Below are 18849 nucleotides of genomic sequence, written 5' to 3'. Positions count from 1 at the left end.
GGAATGAGTGAAAAAAGACCACACCGGACATATAAAATTGGCAGTGAGATAATTAAAGTAGTAAAAGAAAAGATGAGAAAGACTTGGGAATGACTATTCAGGATGACTTGTCACCAGAAAAGCATATATACAAAATCAGTGGAGGAACTTATGGATTACTGACCAATATGAGAGTGGCCTTTAACTATATGGACAAGGAAATGCTGAGGGAGTTGATAGTGACCATGATAAGACCAGGACGAGTATGCCGCTGCGGTATGGTCACCTCATTTGAAGAAGCATATTGATAAACTAGAGAGGGTTCAGCGGATGGCAACAAGGATGATACCAAGCTTAAGGGAACTCATCTATGAGGAAAGATTGGAAAAACTTAAGTTACCAACACTACGTGAGAGAAGGGAAGGAGGTGACTTGATCACAATATTTAGAAATGTAAGAGAATTGGAAAGGGTGGATAGAGAGGATCTTTTTGTTTTGGATGATGGAAGAACAAGAGGTCATGACTTCAAGTTGAGGAAAAGTAGATGTCTTAATGATCTTAAAAGGTTCAGTTTCCCGAGTAGAAGCATAAGTATTTTGGAATGACTTAGACGAAGAAGTGGTGCAGGCAAAGAACATTCATGTGTTTAAAACTAGACTAGATAAATGTAGATATAGAGACAGGACAACATGAGCTTAGCTCAATTCCTGTATGCTACAAATAGGTAAATACAAATTGGTAAATACAATTAGGTAAGAACATACACACCATTTTCCTCTCGTCTTTTGCCTCATTGCCATCACTCACTATGCACTTTTTTCTTGTCATCTACATTTCTTATTACTTTATGCCATTGAAATAGGTGTTCACCAACCTGTAGGTTGATAAGTTGCCATCAGAAGGTGCTGAGCCCATGTCGGTGGGTAGTTGTGTCTGCTGACCCTACTTCACCAGCTGATAGCAGTCGAGGACATTATATAACTGAGTTTCTACCACATATAGTAATTGGTACATATTGTGCATCCAAAATTAAGTATCTGTTTTGCAAACAATAAATATTTGCAAGTCTGCCTCGGATACCCTATCTCCAGCACCAAAACATTGCTCTGTCCCCTGTCATGGTAAGTGATATCCACTTCTTTACCCTTTTGTAGAGTCTAATTAACCCTCATTAATGCCAAATGATGTTCGAGGTTGTATGTGTACTACAATGAGTGTTAGTTATGATCAGGACGTAGTAAAAATCTTTCAAGTGGGTCTAAGAGGGAACTTTGGGAGAATTTGGGGATTTTACCTTACTAGTTGGCTATATAACATTCAGTGTCATGATTTGCTTGTTTAGATTTGCATGGTAATTTTCCCAGATATATTAGCTGTGCATATTGAGGGTCTTCTGTACTTTGGACACACACCGGGCATTTTCACAGCATACCCATAATATCATTGGAATGGCATTTCAAAATCTTGATGCTGATGCTTTAAAGATGCTCATTGGCAGTGCCTTTGAACAGCCAAAGAATACCTAAAAGCAGTCAGTAAATAATTTATTAGCACAGTGTTAGCCAAAGCAGGTCCCCAGCCTTATCCAACACAACATGGATAAGCATCAAAAACACAGTACAATGCCTTAAGAATAATAATGGGATACACTAATGCCGCAAATGTAGATCATCTGCATCGGGAAGCAAAAGTACCCTTACTTTTAGTCAAAGTCCATGTGACTGTGGGAGACACACAGTTCATCGCTTCAGTTCAGGGTCCATCCCACCCTTGTAACTTTTATGTTGCATCACCCCCCTCCACAAACAAATGAAAAACAATCACCCAACACTGCCCAGAATATCTCAGCAATATCCCTTCTCCTCCACCTGTACTACACTAACTACACACATAGCCACCACAACTCATCCAAAACCTTCAGCCAAATGGCATCCTTCATGAACCACCTCAAGACATACACTCCTTAGAGACTACCCTACACAGAAAGACAAGAGTATGCCCAGCCAAATTGCAATGCGGCCACAACCTTTCCCAGCAACAGTACCAATCCAAAATACAGCTCAAGTGATCCATTAGTCTCACACTGCATTGCATCTCTCCACAGCACAACACACTTAGTTACCTGATGTACCATGCTGCTGACAAGTCAGTCCTTCAACATAACTTCAACCAAAACCTTGGAACAGCAGGATGAAATGGCCAGCTTCTTGGAGTCCACTGGGTTCTTGTCCAGATAAGCATGGGGTTGCAGCAGCAGCAACAACAACAATAATTGGTTTTATAAAGGATGCCTAGTTGTTTAGTGGGCAGTCTTGATGGACTCAGGTTCGAATCCCGGCTGGGGCAGGGAACAGTTTATGGGTTTGAATTTCATAAAAAGCAGACTTTCCTGATCTACCAGATGACCCGCCGACATGTCAGAAAAGTACCCCCGCTAATACCAGTACACCAGTCCTGTATGAGACAGCCCTAGCATGTATTCAATATGGACGGTGGGTGTTGGCGCCGAAGTGGTGACATGTAGAGAGGTGTATGGTCTGTAGGAGGACTACTGGGCCTTGAGAGCAGGCTGTGAAGCCTATGCCCAGAGTCGGACACATAAAAAAAAAAAAAAAAAAAAAAAAAGTCACGTAGGAGAAGGCATTTAATTTTGTGTATGTGGGTTCAAGTCCACAAAGTGTTTCGTTTCATCATCGTTTCATTTTTAAAGGCTCCAGCATGCTTACATGCGCGGCCTTGGTCACCTAATGGTGGCTCTCCATGCTGCACGATCCATTGCAGCCTCCCTGTTCAGTCCCTTAACCCTGAGGTCACACTTAATGACCTCTTCCCATGTCTTTCTCGGTCTACCCCTCATAACCCCATCCCCAGTATTAACACTTCTCACCTCCTCACCCAGTTATCATCCCCCATCCTCTCCACATGTCCAAACCATCTCAATCTACCTCTCCTCATCACAACACCAATACACTTCAATCCCATCCTACCTCTCAACTCTTCCATTGTAAACCCAGCCCCCCCAGACCTTGGACGCAGGGACGCACTACACATCCACCTAATCATTGTCATTTCTGTATGTCTGAGCTGACAAATATCCTCCTCCTTCACTGCCCAGGTCTCACTACCATACAGCATTACACTCCTAACACATGCTGCATACAAAGACCCCATAGCACGTAGGGAGAGTCCTCTCAGTGTCAGGAGAGGCAAGAGCTCCCTGAATTTCTTCCAACCACTTCTCACCCTAGCCACAGAGCTAGCTCCAGCCCCACCTCCAGCACACAACATGTCTCCCAAATAACAAAACTCTTCCACACACTCGAGAGATTCACCAGAAAGTTCAATCCTTTCACGTCTGACAATCTCCACCTGCTCTTCCCGACACACCGTACACATAAAATCAGCATTATCTCGCAGTCTACCTCTGATACCACTACATCTCTTATGCACCCATTTATCACAAACACCGCACAAGATGGAATTACTTCCCACGCCCCTGTGGCAAACTGCACATGGCCACTCTCCCTTGTCTTTGACAGTTTCGCCACCAACCATAGATATCATCACTTTCGTTTTATCTGCATTTACCCTTAAGCCCTTGTGCCCCACACCATCTCTCCACTTCCTAAACCTCTCCTCTGCCTTCCTTTCGCTCTCTGCAATCAACATCAAATCATCAGCATACAACAACTCCCACAGGAGTCCGTTTCTAAAGTCACGTGAAAGGACTTCAGGTTCCATGATAAACAACATCGGACTCAATACTGACCCCTGATGCACACCAACATTCACGGAAAACTCATCACTCAAATCTCCATTCACTCTTACCTGGGTGCGAGTACCCACATACATAGCCATAACCACCCTAACCAGCTACTCCTCCAACCCAAGCTTTCTCATTGCCCACTTCACCACCTCTCTAGGGACTCTGTCGAAGACCTTTTCCAAATCAACAAAAACAAAATACAGATCCCTTCTCTTACTAATATATTTTTCCTGAAGCTGTCTAACAATGAATATGGCATCAGTGGTCCCCCTACCTGGCATTAACCCAAACTGCATCTCATCAATATTCACTCTTTCTCTAATCATACCTTCTAGAACTCTCTCCATTGTCTTCATTATCTGATCTAAAAGCTTTATACATCTATAATTTCCTCTTTCCAGGGCATCACCCTTCCCTTTATACACATTTACAATTACACTCTTCAGCCAATCATCTGGGACAACACACTCATAAATAATCCTATTTATCAGGTCAGTGACTAACCTCACCCCTATATCGCCTGAGGCCTTCAACATTTCGGCAGTCAACCCAGACACACCTGCTGCTTTCCCCACCTTCATCCTGCCTAATGCCTCACTCACAGTAGCAGCATCAATCAAAGGACAAGGGCCAGACACTGGATCTGCTGGCTGCAAACATTCCCTGTCCTAGTCAAACTCCTCATGCAACAACCGGTTATAATGCTCTCTCCATGCATCTTTAATATCCTCACTGTTCACCACTACTCTTCCTTCATCATTCTTCACACACTGCTCACCCATAATATCCCGATTATCCCTCTTCACCTGACCTGCCACCCTAAATATCATGTTTTTCCTTTCCTCATGATTTAGGTTATCAAGTAAAAGTCTCTGTGATTCAGACTTTGCCCTGTATACCTCTCTTCTAGTCCTACGCTTGGCAGCCAAATATTCCTCTTTGCTACCACCCTTCTTCCATTCCCGGAAAAACCTTCTTTTCTCCTTAACTGCAGCTTCTACACCCTCATCCCACCTCCAGGTTACTTTATGTCTTGGTGGTCCTCTTGTCCAACTGCATGTTACATCAGTAACTCTCAAGAGATTGTTCTTGAGGGCTCTGTACTGTTCATTAATGCCTCTGTCTACAGCTCCCTGTTCAGCCACCACTCTCCTCAACTTGCTGTAGAAGGCATCCCTTACTACTTGGTTTTTCAGCTTCCATATTTTCCTCCTAGGTACATAAGTTCTCTTTTTCACCACTCGTTCTTTAAGCACCATATCACAGATCAATAGTTTGTGCTGCTGCACACACTCCTCACTTCCTATAACTTTAACATCCCTCACTAACCTCCTATCGGCCCTCCTAATCAGAAAATAATCTATCTGACTGCTATTTCCCCCAGACTCATACGTAATTAACCTACTGTCTCTTTTCCTAAAATATGTGTTGCACACAATCATGACCGTTGCCTCCCCAAACTCGAGTATCCTTTCCCCTTCTGCATTCCTTATACCCTATGCACATCCCCTATGCACTCCTTCATAACCTTGTGCTGCTTCACCTACATGACCATTTAACTTCCTTCCTAAAACCACTATCTCATCATCCCTCATACCACCCACTACACGTATTAAATCATCCCAAAATCTATCTTTCTTTGCTTCATCCAATCCTGCCTGTGGAGTATATGGCGATATAATCACAGCTATCTTTCTACCGTACAGAATTTTCACTACCAATATCCTATCGCTTACTTTCATAACATTCTTAACATATTCCACCCATTTCTCCGCAACCATCACACCAACACCTCCATATCCGTCTGTCCCCCCCTGCCAAAACAACTTAAAGCAACAGTCCCTCCCAACAATCTTTCTGGCTGATCCACCCCTGTACCGGACTTCCTGCAAACACACCACGTCCACTCACCTCCTACTGAATGCCTCAACGACTTCCCCCGCTCTTCCTCTCAAACGTCCCACATTCCACGAACCCACCCTCATCCCCCTGGGTGATTTACTGTCCTCAGGCTTGCTTTGAAACTTATTCTTATGTTTTGTCATATTCAGTATTAATAAAGGGGGATAGACATACCACAGGCCCCACCCACTGCACAGTCCCAGGTCCAGGCAATGGATCTGGGACACCTAGCCCACCAGCTTACCAGTGGCTGTGGTAGTGGCCTCGGGGCACCCTGCCAGGACAGCTGCAGGGACACCCTCCAAGCGCGCCTTGGCACTGAAACTATCCCGCCATTATACACCCACTGATAGGGCAGCCTCCTGGGGCGCTGCTTCCAGGTTCGGGCCCCTCTCTATTGGGCGGAAGCGTCAGCCTGGGAACCGCAATGCCCTGTACCCTCTAGCACAGGTCCGAGCCCCATCTCGTCCTGGACCCATGATCTACGCCGGCGGAACCCCTGTCACACCTCCCCCCAGAAGTCCGCCACTAGGTAGCGGGGGCAAAGTTTTCTGGCAGCGTGCCCTTGCAGGTGCCAACCCCTGTAATGTAGTGGGATATGTTGTGTGAAATGTAAAGTGCATGTGGTGTAGTGCATAGGATAGTCAGAGGAAATGTTTGTGAGAGTATGCTGGTCTACTCTCCATGTTACTGTCACACTGAAAAGGTCAGCAAAGGGGGATGGTTAGATAGCTAGTGAAACAGGAGCTCCAGGTCTCCCTATCACCAGCATTCCCATTCCCCTCGGGAGTACCACCCTGTCCCGCCCATGCTACGGGCACTGAGTGAGGAAGAATTGGTAAAGATTGAAGTTGTTGAAGTTACTGTATTTACTTAAAAACAGCAGGAATTTAAGCGATGTTTTCTGACCGATTTTGCAAGCTGTTAGCTAAGAGATCCTGTTTATCCCCCTGTGAGAGGGTTTTAAGCAGTGCTTTTTAAATGTAAGGAAGGAATACAGTGTGTGACTGAAAGTTTTGGCACAGAATATAAACCAGAGGAAAGATTATGGTGTGATGTTTTCAGAACAGGAGAAGCTGGCAGAGGTGAAATGAATTTATAGAATATAAGAGGATTGACACTACAAAAGTAAAGTCACTGTTGTTGTCATTTTTTGACACTTCATTGTTCACCTAAGTATATGGGTTCTAGATCATGGATGGCTCTTTGAGATATTAGGGCAAAATATTAGAGGATTTTCTACTGCCCTCTGTTTATATGAGGAATAGAACTGCTGACAGCAATATAGGGTGATGGATTTGCTGTATACAGTATTTATACAGTCAAGTTGCCTATGGCGCGTGCTGCTATGGCACAGTTTTCTATGACACCGCAAGGTACCAGCCCCAAAAAAAAAAAAAAAAAAAAAAAAAAAAAAAAAAAAAACTAACCACATACATAAAATACCTATGGCGCGGGAGCGGCAAGGTTTGAAACGCGCTGGCAAATTTCATTGGTGGTTGGCGTGCTCCTCATTTTGTAAACAAAGAGGTTGGTGACCACTTCAACTCCAACTGTGGACTCTCATATGAGGTTGGTGACCACTTCAGCTCCAACTGTGGACTTTTTTCTCTCTTATGAGGAGGTTAAACTTCACCAGTTCATTGTGTTAAGTAATGAAACATTAAAGGTTCTTTAGGTATTGTGACTAGTTTATAGGTTTGTTCGTAAACCCGCTATGAACGGGTTAGTGACAAAGCACCTATCTCTGAGCTAAGACGAAGTATATTGCCTCCCATCATCATCATCATCACGTATATAAGAATGATTATTACTGTGTTAAATGTGAGTTTTGTTGGGACTTGAGCATACAAACATTATCAAAAAAACTTCTTCAATCATTGCTTGATCAGGCAGCTTCCACCATCTTTAACCCCTACACCGCGGGCTTGTTTACCAATGACTTGCGTGTGCCGCGGGGTTATTTGGGCTCCGACAGACTCTCAAAAAATATTTGCCAAAAATCAGTTATTAGTCCTAGAATAATAAAATTACATATGCTTATGGCACATACCTTCAGCTTTCTCCTGGAATGATTGTTGAGCCTTCATCGGTTACCGTAGGACTTGTGGAGACCTCTGAAGTAGGGTAACGAAGTCTCCACTTTACACTTCCCGACAACCCGTAATATGATTACCACAGCCAGATACAAACACTATAAACACTATTCTACAATTTTCAAGTAGTTTGGGATCCATACTAAAAAAAAAAAACACTGTGAAAGCAATGGAAATTACGAGGGCGTCTGATCGTTGCACTGGCACTAGTTCGCTCTTGGTAGTCTGTCATTTATTATTCATAAAACCCCTCGCACTTTATATTTCTATTACTATATAACACATATATATATCTACAGTCTTTATCCATAAGTTTCCTTCAGTAGTATTAGTTTATTGTCACTGTAGGGATTCAATTTCTTTCAGTAAAATACGTAGCATTCACTTTCTCGTCCTGTATACTGGCATTGAGAGTGAATGTCACTTTCATCTTCACTCTCATAACTCATAGCATTCAGACATGCTAGAGTGAAACTTTCACTTTCATTACTCCTAGGGTATATACTCGTATTCTTATAATACTACTCATTTACATTTCTATTTACGTTCTCTATTTTATTTACGTTATTTACATTTCTATTTTATTTACACTGTGTTGTGCACTGTCACTTGAAATAACTTATAAAACTATTTTCCATTGTTCTCGTATATTTACATTCATTACTTTCACTTGCTGTTTACACATTATTTACACATTATTTACAATTCCACTTGCACTGTTTTACTCAATAGAAAGATTGTAGTCACTCTTTTATCAATTGTCAGCCCTTTACCTCTTTCCACACGAGGTTTAGTAGGGGGTAAAGGTCACAGGGCCATTTGCATGGGGGTGAAAAAAGGCCTTGAAGTCAGCAAGAAGAAACATACGTACCCTCACTTCGGAAGTTGAGAGTAAACTGATAACGGAGGGCCAGCATGGAGGCCTGCTAAGGGGTTATTCAGAGTTACCAATATTACTTCTTGAAACAGCTAAGTCTAGCACTGATGTGATTGGCAGGAAATCTAGACAATACATTATAAATTTGGTAGTTCCAGGTGAATGTAAATATCACTTAGGCTTCTCCCTTCCCTCCTTACATGTATATTTATTACGAAAATAGATTAGAGGCCTACTTAGGAGATATATATTCAGAGCTACCAATGTTAGATCTTGAAACAGCTTTGTCTAGCACTGATATGATTGGCAGGAAATCTAGACAATACATTATAAATTAGGTAGTTCCAGGTGAATGTAAATATCACTTAGGCTTCTCCCTTCCCTCCTTACATGTATATTTATTACAAAAATAGATTATACGGCATATTTCAAGGGGAAAAAAACAGCGAAAATTAGCAAACGAGTGCACGTGAGGTGTTGTCAGGTGATAATTAGCCAATTCCAGGTGTATGGCACTCTCACTTACCTTATTTCTTTCTTGTATATATTATTTGGTATAAGAATAGGACATAGGGCTTATTTCAATGGATGAAATCAGTGAAAAATTCCAGGGAAGATTTACTTAGCATAGCACGGCCGGGCAGGCGAGAGGATAGGGTAATGGAGGGGGGGTAGGGAGGGGAGTCAAGAACGGGGAGAAATGGCTAAATTGTCAACAATGGATGGGAGTACAGATGAGATTAGGAGTGCTGACTAGTGTTGGACATTGGCAGTACTGATAGATGATACAAGCCCCCACTTGGAAGCCCGGGTGAGTTCAAAATAACACAGAATCACAAAAGCGACGCCCCGCAGTATGATCCCTTGCTCCCAAGCGTCACGAAAGTGACGCCCCGCGGTTAAGGGGTTAATGTTTTGGTCGGTCAGTTGATCTGTGTCTACTTGGCCGAGCTTTTTTTTTCGCTCGATCTGCAGCGCATGGTATTGTCCAAGTAGACAAGGATGATCACCCTCCTGTTTTTTGTGCCTATTGTTACGTGTAATACGTGCATTGACTGATTGCTTGATTGTGTGCGTGCGTAAAGTGGGGAAAAGTGGGGTGAAAAGGGGGACTTTGGGCAAATGTCTAGAACAAATACCATTTTTCCCATAGGTTTAGTTATTTCTATGGCACGGGCACAGTCCAGAACCAATTAGCCGCGCCTTAGGCGACTTGACTGTACCTGTATGATCTGTATCGGTACGAGGAGAGAGCTTTTCAGTCCCCCATGCATGCCCGTTGTAGCCAACTTTTTTCATTATTTATTGAATTAATAGGGAGTGATCTTTCTCAAAAGTTCATATGGACAGAGGAGAAGTTTTTGTTATCGTTGGAAGTTGAGCATGAAAAGAAAATATAGCAATTTATCTTCAGGAGAAAAATGAAGAGTTATTGAAATAGATTTATGAGTGAAGGCATAACAACCAGGAATACTTTTATGATGAATTCCTTGTATAGGGGAGTTCCCAGGAGGTATCAGAGTGGCATTGAGACAGGTATGTCATAAGTTAGTTAACCCTTATACTCCGGACTTAAATTTTGTGGCACCGTCAGTATGTGTGCATAAAAAACAGGCGGGAAATTTTAAATTGGTCTATTTTGTTTGCTATTTTGTGCACTCAAAATACTGGACAAAATATGGGGTAACAATATATCATTTGAAAGCTTAGAAGCTGCTCTTTGCCGTGATAAAATAAGAAAGAAGGAATAATGATCATGGGCAGACATAAAAAGTAAAATAAAAAAAGTGATGTTGCTGGCCAAAAATGTAAAGAATTTACAACTCATGTAATATGTGTACAGACATGAGACTTACTGTTATTCGAAGTCATGCAGGTGTAGAGATATTCCTAGAAGACGTACAGGTCATTCCCTGGGCCTCTTGTGGTAGCTGGGGTAGCATTCTGGGCAAAATCCCTTGTTTCACTTGGGGCAGACATATCAAGTCCACATTCACTAATTTCTGTCAATAATAGCCGAAAAAAGCACTGTCAAGTAATGTCATATATCACAACTAATGCCTGAAATACTTATTTACTGGTGGACATAGACATATTTTAGCTATTTCACTTATAAATCCGTTAAAAAGGATGATATGTAGCATTTACCAGATTTTCACTCACACATAAGCAAGATGGTGGACCTACTACTCTCTATTTGACTCTACAATAAAAGCTGGGACATGATTGGATAGCTAGAAAGAGAGTGGGAAATAATGGGCCAATCATAAGCCTCTATGTGTGACATCTAACCTCAACCAAAACAAACTTCCCATTCTCACATGAGTGGGAGATTTGAAGGCAGCCATGATTGTGGCCTCATGGAGTCTGCCGGGGAAGCCACCTATCATGCCAGGCGGAGTATAAGGGTTAACATGTGAGGTTTCTTGTGTTCTATCCATTGTACTCTGTCTTGATCCCTAAAATCCATTTAAATATGTTTTAAAGTTTATTTTTGTAACCTTCAGATGAGTTTCTTAACTGGAAAAGCCATTTTAGTGGCTGGGTTAGAAACATTATCCATTAACCATCCTCACACTCAGATTTCTCTGTTTGAACCGATTAAAATTGTCCGAAGATTGCAAGCCTAAAAATAAAGGTATATATAGTACATCTTTGAACTGGAGGAAATAACTTTTAATGAGTCTTGAAATATATTCCTTGTTACAGGTATAAATCCCGAGACTGAGAAGGCAACTGTGGGTTTCCGTATAGCCAGCTACAAGGCTGGATCCATGTGTGTGGCCCCTGTGTCTCACCTCAGACACATTCCACAGTGCATGAAGGATGTAGTTATGGTTAGTTCAGTCTATTGTTTTATAACTCCTTTATATGAGTTAGGTGGTCCATGGAGCTAAGGCACTCCCAGTGGATGTGGCCCATGAGGATTTAAGTGCTTGGGGTGGTTGGAGTTTCTTTGTCACAGAATGCCACTCAGGGCTCATTGGCTGGTCACCCTTGCATTAAATGTCAAAACTAAGTAACCCAGCCCATGGTCAGTTTGCTCCTGATAGGGTAATAAAGGATTGGATGATAGATAGATAAGAATTAGTGGAAGAGTAAAGTTATGGTCTTCGAGAGAAGTGAAGTCAGTGAATGTACAGTGAGGTTGGATGATGAGGAAATGGAAAATGTGAGTATGTTAAAGTACAGTACTTGGGTAGTGTGATGAGTAAGGATGGAAGTTTGGAGGGTGAAGTGCTTGAAAGGGTACAACAAGGAAGAAAGGTTGCTGGTTCCTTGAAAGCAGTGAAGAAATGGAAGTGAGCATGGAAGTGAAAAGTTACTACATGACAGTATTGTGATACCAACTCTAACATATGGAAGTGAAGCTTGGACCTTGTTGAAGAGACAAGTCAAGAGAGAGAGCAGTGGAAATGAGTTATTGAGAGGAGCCTGTGGAGTCGTATGGAGAGACAGACTGACAAAATGAGGATGTGAAGGAGCGTTATGGTGTAGATGTGGGTGTGATAGGAAGCGTTAGGAGAAACACATTGAGGTGGTTTGGCCATGTGGAGAGGATGGAGAGTGAGAGAATGACGAGGAGAGTGTATGTGAGTGAGGTGGAGGAGGAGAGAGGGAGAGGGAGGCCAAGGGTGAAATGGAGGGATGGAGTGGAGAGGTATATGAGAGAGGGTGTGTGTGACATGGAGGCAGTTTGTTTGTGGCCACCCCATATGGGATTAAGGCATCTGGCAGTAGGTAGATAGATAGATAGATTATATGGACTGAGTAACCTGCTCATTTGCATCTCTCTGCTCAGTTAACAGGGGTGCCATAGTAAACTCCACTTCCCCCCATAATTTGGTTATATGGTTACTACCCAGAATTGTACATAGTTTCCTGGGTCACAGGAAATCATAGGGCTTGAAAGGGTCCCCATTGGTTAGCATTCCAACAAATAATGTCGACTGTAGAATTGACCCTGAAGAGGGAAGTAGCGTAATAATAGTGAGAGGAAGAAAAGGAGAAAATAGGAGGATAGGAGGGCACGCAGAAATACAATGAGAAAGGGGAAGGATGAAGTAAGCAGCAATACATAAACTGAGTGGATGATGGTCACCACCATCTACCACCACATCATAATAGTTATTTAAGGAATACAGGAACTATGAATATCTAATCTTGGAAAATATCACACTTTGCATGGGAGTGGGACCTGAGGCTTGGATACTGTACTCTAGAACATTTAATTCCTTAGCAGTGGGGGGGTCTCCTTAACTGAGTAAAATCTTATGGAGGTTGGAAAACTAAAATTAAAAATGTTTCATCTCAGTGAGGGGAATGATGGAATTTATTTTTGAGCTGTTACTACATGGAAACTACTTGATGGTAGGGAATATAAAATGAAGGAGACATTATTACACTGAAGAGGTTAACTCTTCCAGACACTAGAGACCTCTCATAGTATAATGGGTTAGTGACAGTTGTAGCTGATCCCTTCAGTTTGGAGAGCTTGTTAAGCTGTATAAAATGGTCTGATGATAACTAGAGTAGACTATAAAAGTGGTCATCATAATGAAGGCAGTGCTGAGTCAATAGAATCTGTTATCTGTAGTAGTACTGTAGAATTGTAGCCCAAGGTTCTTGTGCGGTGTGAACCTTATGGACTGGAGGCTGAAGTTGCCATTCCCCCACAGTCCACCATCCCTCTTTTGGGTGATAGGGAGAGAGGTGAGAGATGTTATATAACTGTGTAGCTCTGGGCCGGGTAGTAGATCTACTCATTATTGATGCCTCTACATGCAGGCATCCCTCTACAGCACCCTGAATGTGTGAGAAAGAAAGCTACGGAAATTGAGGGGATTAAAAAAATGACTGGGTAGCATGACTGAAGCGATTTATGGTATTGCACATGATGGGCTGCATCATTTTAAAATGCAGTAGTAGATAGAATAGTTCTCTGAAGTGTATCTAAGAGAACATAAAAGAATAAATTAAGAAATCTGTCAATTGAAGGCTGCCCAATAGTCATTTGGTCATCCAGGGTTTTATCCTCAGTGATGTAAAGGTGTAAAAAAGAGATATATCTGATATGTTTGGAAGACTTTTGCCAGTGAAGTGGAAGCAGTACTTTGAAGGCTAGAATGATGAATGAATGAACGATGGTGTGGCCTGTTTCACTGGTCACTCAGTTGGTGGTTCTTTACTTTTATACCAATACCAGTTTTTGCTATTTCTTATTCTGAATTAGCATCCTCCACATGATAGATTTTTCCATGACTTATTTTTGAGCAGTGCCTAGTTTGTAACTGCTTAACTCTTTCACTTCAGTGACGTCGTTCTTTTTTTGTTTGTGCTATTGGCAGACTTTTCTTCAGCACATGAAAATCCCCCCAGTTCGGAAGGGGTTAACTGAAGCTATATTTAACCCTTCCAGTTCAGACCCTCCCCTGAGTTGAGTGAAATCATCTGGAGATACCATGAGTAAAGTGAAAAATAAAGCTGTGGATTGAAGAGAATGATCATATATCCAAGACAGTATTAATACAGTGTTACTTAATGGTGCCTTCTTATGGCGTAGAAGGCTTTGTGACACATCTTTACCAGTGTAAATTACATATCATACTTGTTTGTTGCAGGAGTTTGAGAGATTTGTGCAGAAGTCTGGCTTGGCACCATTTAGCCCTCTCACCCACGAAGGTATTTGGCGGCAGCTGACTGTACGCACCTCAACCACCCACAGCCTCCTCATCATTGTCTTGGTAATGCACTGAACACTAAATAATTACTGGGTGTAGTGAAGTTTATACTTTGCATGGTTAGACATGGGTATTGGGGAGATGGTGGTGGTGACCATCATCCACTCACTTTAGTGCTGCCATCTTCCTTTGTTGACTACACTAAGTGACAAGCTTAATGGTTTCCTGGAACCCAGGAAACCATTTACAACACTGGCTGGTAACCATATATCCAAACTACAGGGTGATGTGGATCCTACTATTGTGCTCCAGTTAACTGGGTGTAGAGATGCTAATGCAATATCCTGCCAGGACACAAACTTCCACACTCTTCCTTACACCTCACTGTAGCAAGCTGCTGTCCACCACAGGGAAACATTGTTTCATTGCACAGGACGGCCCTACAGTGGCGTTTGCTTGCCTGTAATCGATGGGTCTGCTTGGCCAGACAGGTTAGGGTTACTCTGCTACTGCTACTGTTACAACTACTGCTACTACTACCACTGCTACTACTACTACTACTACTACTGCTACAAATACTGCCACCACTACTCCTCCTCCTCCTACTACTACTAGCACCAGTACAATTTTCTCTAATTGTCAACACCAAACTACATGCACAGTACACACTACACTTCCTTTTCAAAATCGGAAAAGAAAAATGCTGACTAATAACAAAGCTTCGGAGTCCCTGTAGGGGAGGGGGACCATAAATGCCCCCACCATCTGCCCCTATCCCAGTGACAACTCAACAAACTGCCTGGAAGCACTGGTTGACTCACTTCTCCTTCATTTCTGCAATGTTTGTGGCCTTTCCTCTAACTTTCACTCTGTTGAGCACCATCTCACCTCCTTAGAAAAGAAAAATGGCAACAAATAACTAAGCTTCGGAGTCCCTGGGGGGGGGGACATAAATGCCCCCACCATCCATCCCACTCCCAGTGATGACTCAACAAACTGCCTGGAACCACTGTCTGACTCACTTCTTCTTCATTTCTGCAATATTCAAAGCCTTTCCTCTAACTTTCACACTGTTGAGCACCACCTCTCCTCCTCTAAACTTTACCTTCTCTTCCTAACTGAGACTCAGCTGTCTGAGGCAACTGATAGCTAGCCCTTTTCTGTATCCTCCTACTTTATACTCATTTCAAAGCCAAAGGTGGTTGTTGTGTATATGTATGCAACAACTTATCTTGCTCTTATGTTCCTGAACTTGAATCTTCTGAATTCTCTACTCTCTGGCTTCGGCTTTCCTGTCATTCCTTGACTAAATATATCTGCGCTGTTTACTTATCCCCTAATTCTACTGACTGTGAAAAATTCTTTGACTATCTTACTTCTGCAATGGAACACATTCTATCGATTTCTCATTTCTCTGAAATCTCCATTCTAGGAGATTTCAATGTTCACCACCACCTTTGGCTCTCCTCTCCTTTCACTGATCCACATGGTGAACAAGCCTACATCTTTTCTATCCTTAATGACCTAGAGCAGCTTTTGTACAGCACCCTGTCGGTATCCCTGACCGCCTTGGAGAGAGCTGCAACATAGTTGACCTCTTCCTTACAGCTACTCGTTCTGCTTACTCTGTTAATCTTTCCTCTCCGTTTGGCTCCTCCAGTCACAACCTTATTACCTTAACCTGTCCTATTGCTCCGGTACGGCCTGTGGACCCTCCAAAGAAACGTTGATTGTGGCACTTTAGAGCTGCGGATTGGGAGGCCCTCAGGCAATACTTCTTTGATTTTCCTTGGAATGATTATTGCTTCCATGGTCGGGAGCCATCTGGGTGTGCCTTGCGCATTATGGAGCTTATTTTCTTGGGCATGGAATCATACAATCCTTTCTCATATCCTTTGACTAATGCAAGAAAGCCTTATTTTAATCACTCTTGTTCTAATGCTGTCCGCAACAAAAAGAGGGCCTATAGAAAGGTACCAGAACCAACCCACCCCTGAATCACATCTTTTTTATGTTTCTGCTCGGAATCGTGCTAAGTCTGTTCTTCGCTCTGCTAAAAATAATTTTATCCGTACTAATTGCTCTCAACTCTCTCACTCGAATTCTTCCCGCTGCTTCTGGTACCTTGCCAGAAGCCTTTCTAACAACTTTACCTCATCATCCTTCCCTCCTCTTTTCTACTCTGATGGCTCTATAGCTATTTCTTCTTCAGATTCACTTTCATCTTGAATGTCAGGACCAATTTGCCTAGCCCGAGGCTCCTATGCTCCTTATGGGGCAATATAGGATTGGATGATGGATCGATGGTTAAAGCAGATCTCTTCGCTCAGACTCTCTCCTTCAATTCCACCTTAGACGATTCCGGTGCTCTTCCTCAATCACTTCCCCCCTCTGACTTCCTCATGGCTGACATTAAAATTTCTTCAGCTGATGTATTTTCTGCCATCACTGGCCTCAATACTAACAAAGCATATGGGCCTGATGGAGTCCCTCCTGTTGTCCTCAAAAACTGTGCTTCTGTGCTTACACCCTGCCTAAGTAAACTCTTTCGCCATTGTCTATCAACTTGTACCATTCTTTCTTGCTGGAAGTTTGTTCTCATTCAGCCAGTCCCAAGGAAGGGTGACCATTCCCAGCCCTCCATCATCCAATTGCTTTAACATCCTGTTTCTCGAAAGTTTTCGAGTCCATTCTTAACAGAAAAATTTTAAAGCATCTTTCCTATCACAACCTTCATTCTGATCGTTAGTTTGGGTTCCGTCAGGTACGCTCCGCTGGTGATCTCACCTACCTTTCAGACTCCTGATCATCCTCCTTTCGAGACTTTGGTGAAAGCCTTGCCATTGCATCTCAAAGGCTTTTGATTGAGTCTGGCATAAATCTTTAGTTTCCAAACTGCCTTCTTACGGTTTCTGTCCTTCTATCTGTTCCTTCATCTACAGCTTTCTTTTTGGTTGTTCTCTAACCGCTGTTGTAGAAGGCCATCGTTCTTCTCCTAGATCTGTCAACAGCAGTGTTCTTCAGGGCTCTGTCCTATCACCAACTCTCTTCCTTTTATTCATCTACGACTTTCTAAAGTTCATCTAACCGTAGCTGTACATCTAACCCTGTCCACTCATATGCTGATGATTCCACCCTTCACCTTTCCATTTGGTTCCCGCAGCGTCCATCTCAGCAGTTACTTCAACAAACAAGGGATGAGGCAATGGCACACCTGATGTCTGACTTGGCTCGTATCTCTGACTGGGGTAATAATAATCTTGTTTTTAATGCATCAGAAACTCAGTTCTTACACCTGTCAACCCAGCAGAATCTTCCATAGGAGTACCCACTAGTTTTTAATAATATCCAGCACAATCCTGCATCATCCTTGAACATGACTGGGGGGGATTTCATTCACTCGGGACTTATCTTGGAAAGATCATATTACATCTCATGTAAAATCTGCTTCCAAGAGATTAGGTGTGCTAAGTCGACTCATATCTTCTTTACCCCTGCACAGTTGTTGAGTTTATACATGGGTTTTATTTGCCCCTGTATAGACTACAACTCTTATGTGCTGGGAGGCTCCCCACATACATCTCTTCTCAGTAGGGTGGAGTCAAAGGCTTTTCATGTCATTAACTTTCCTCCTCTTACTGGCTCCCTTCAACCTCTGTGTCTTTGCCACACTGTTGCATCTTTATCTCTTTTCTATCACTACTTAAACAGTCACTGCTCCTCTGAACTGTCAGCATGCATCCCTCCACCTCTACAACAGGCGAGTAGCTCCCATCTAGCAACAAAGTCTCATCCCTTTTCTGCCCAACTCTCTAGTACAAGAGTTAACTGTTACTCCCAGTCATTCATTTATGCAACAGGTCAACTCTGGAACTGTCTCCCTCTGTCAGTATTTCCTACCTCCTATGATCTCCAGTCTTTCAAACACAGTGTGTCCAGGCATCTCAAAATGAATAGATCTTTAATTTGGCTCTCTTTTGTATTGATTTTTTTTTCTTGGATGGAATGGTTAATGGACTTCTAGCCTTTGGTTACTTCTACCTTGAATAAAGAAAAAAAAAAACTTCTTCTAGCTACTAGATGAGGGATAGTTTAATTTTGGTATGGCTGGTATGGGATGAGTGATCATGGTAAACAATGGGTTTCAATTTTTTTTACTGATTTGGTGATATTGTAGACTAAAATTTTGTGTTTAGGTTGATTTATGAACAGTTTTTAGACTTAAATTAATGTGTTTTAGCCATAGGGGGGATGAACATTGTCATTGTGGGGTACAGTGTACTAAGCTTGATTTTTTTCAGACTTACGTATGATGATTTTCAGATTTTATTACAGTAGTTGGCTTTAGTGAGTTATATATAGGTGTTAGGCTTCAATTAGCTTCTTTTACAGCCGTTAGGCCATTTAGATTTGCTTTGAATTTGTTTCTGGGCCCATTTTGGATGGGTTTTGGACTTAGTTGATTGGGAAACCTAAGGCTGAACACTGCATCTCGTTACTTTACTTGTTAAATCTACCCCAATATATGATACCCTGCCTAACGATGG

The 18849-nt window shown here is 42.4% G+C and overlaps 1 protein-coding gene across 1 annotated transcript in view; it reads left to right on the top strand.

Moving 5' to 3' along the window:
* The window catches only part of LOC145415573 (tRNA (uracil-5-)-methyltransferase homolog A-like), a 495026-nt gene that overhangs the window by 178034 nt on the left and 298143 nt on the right, over positions 1-18849 (top strand). Inside the window, exons 5-6 of the mRNA XM_080284796.1 lie at positions 11331-11458; positions 14243-14365. Of these exons, the coding sequence (XP_080140922.1) occupies positions 11331-11458; positions 14243-14365 (251 nt within the window). The remainder of the gene's footprint in view (positions 1-11330; positions 11459-14242; positions 14366-18849) is intronic.

This window comes from Coenobita brevimanus, chromosome 13, assembly GCF_032717465.1.
Source record: "Coenobita brevimanus isolate Jiangsu-jjx chromosome 13, ASM3271746v2, whole genome shotgun sequence".
In the NCBI taxonomy this organism is placed as follows: domain Eukaryota; kingdom Metazoa; phylum Arthropoda; class Malacostraca; order Decapoda; family Coenobitidae; genus Coenobita; species Coenobita brevimanus.
This window is presented reverse-complemented; position numbering and strand designations above follow the sequence as displayed.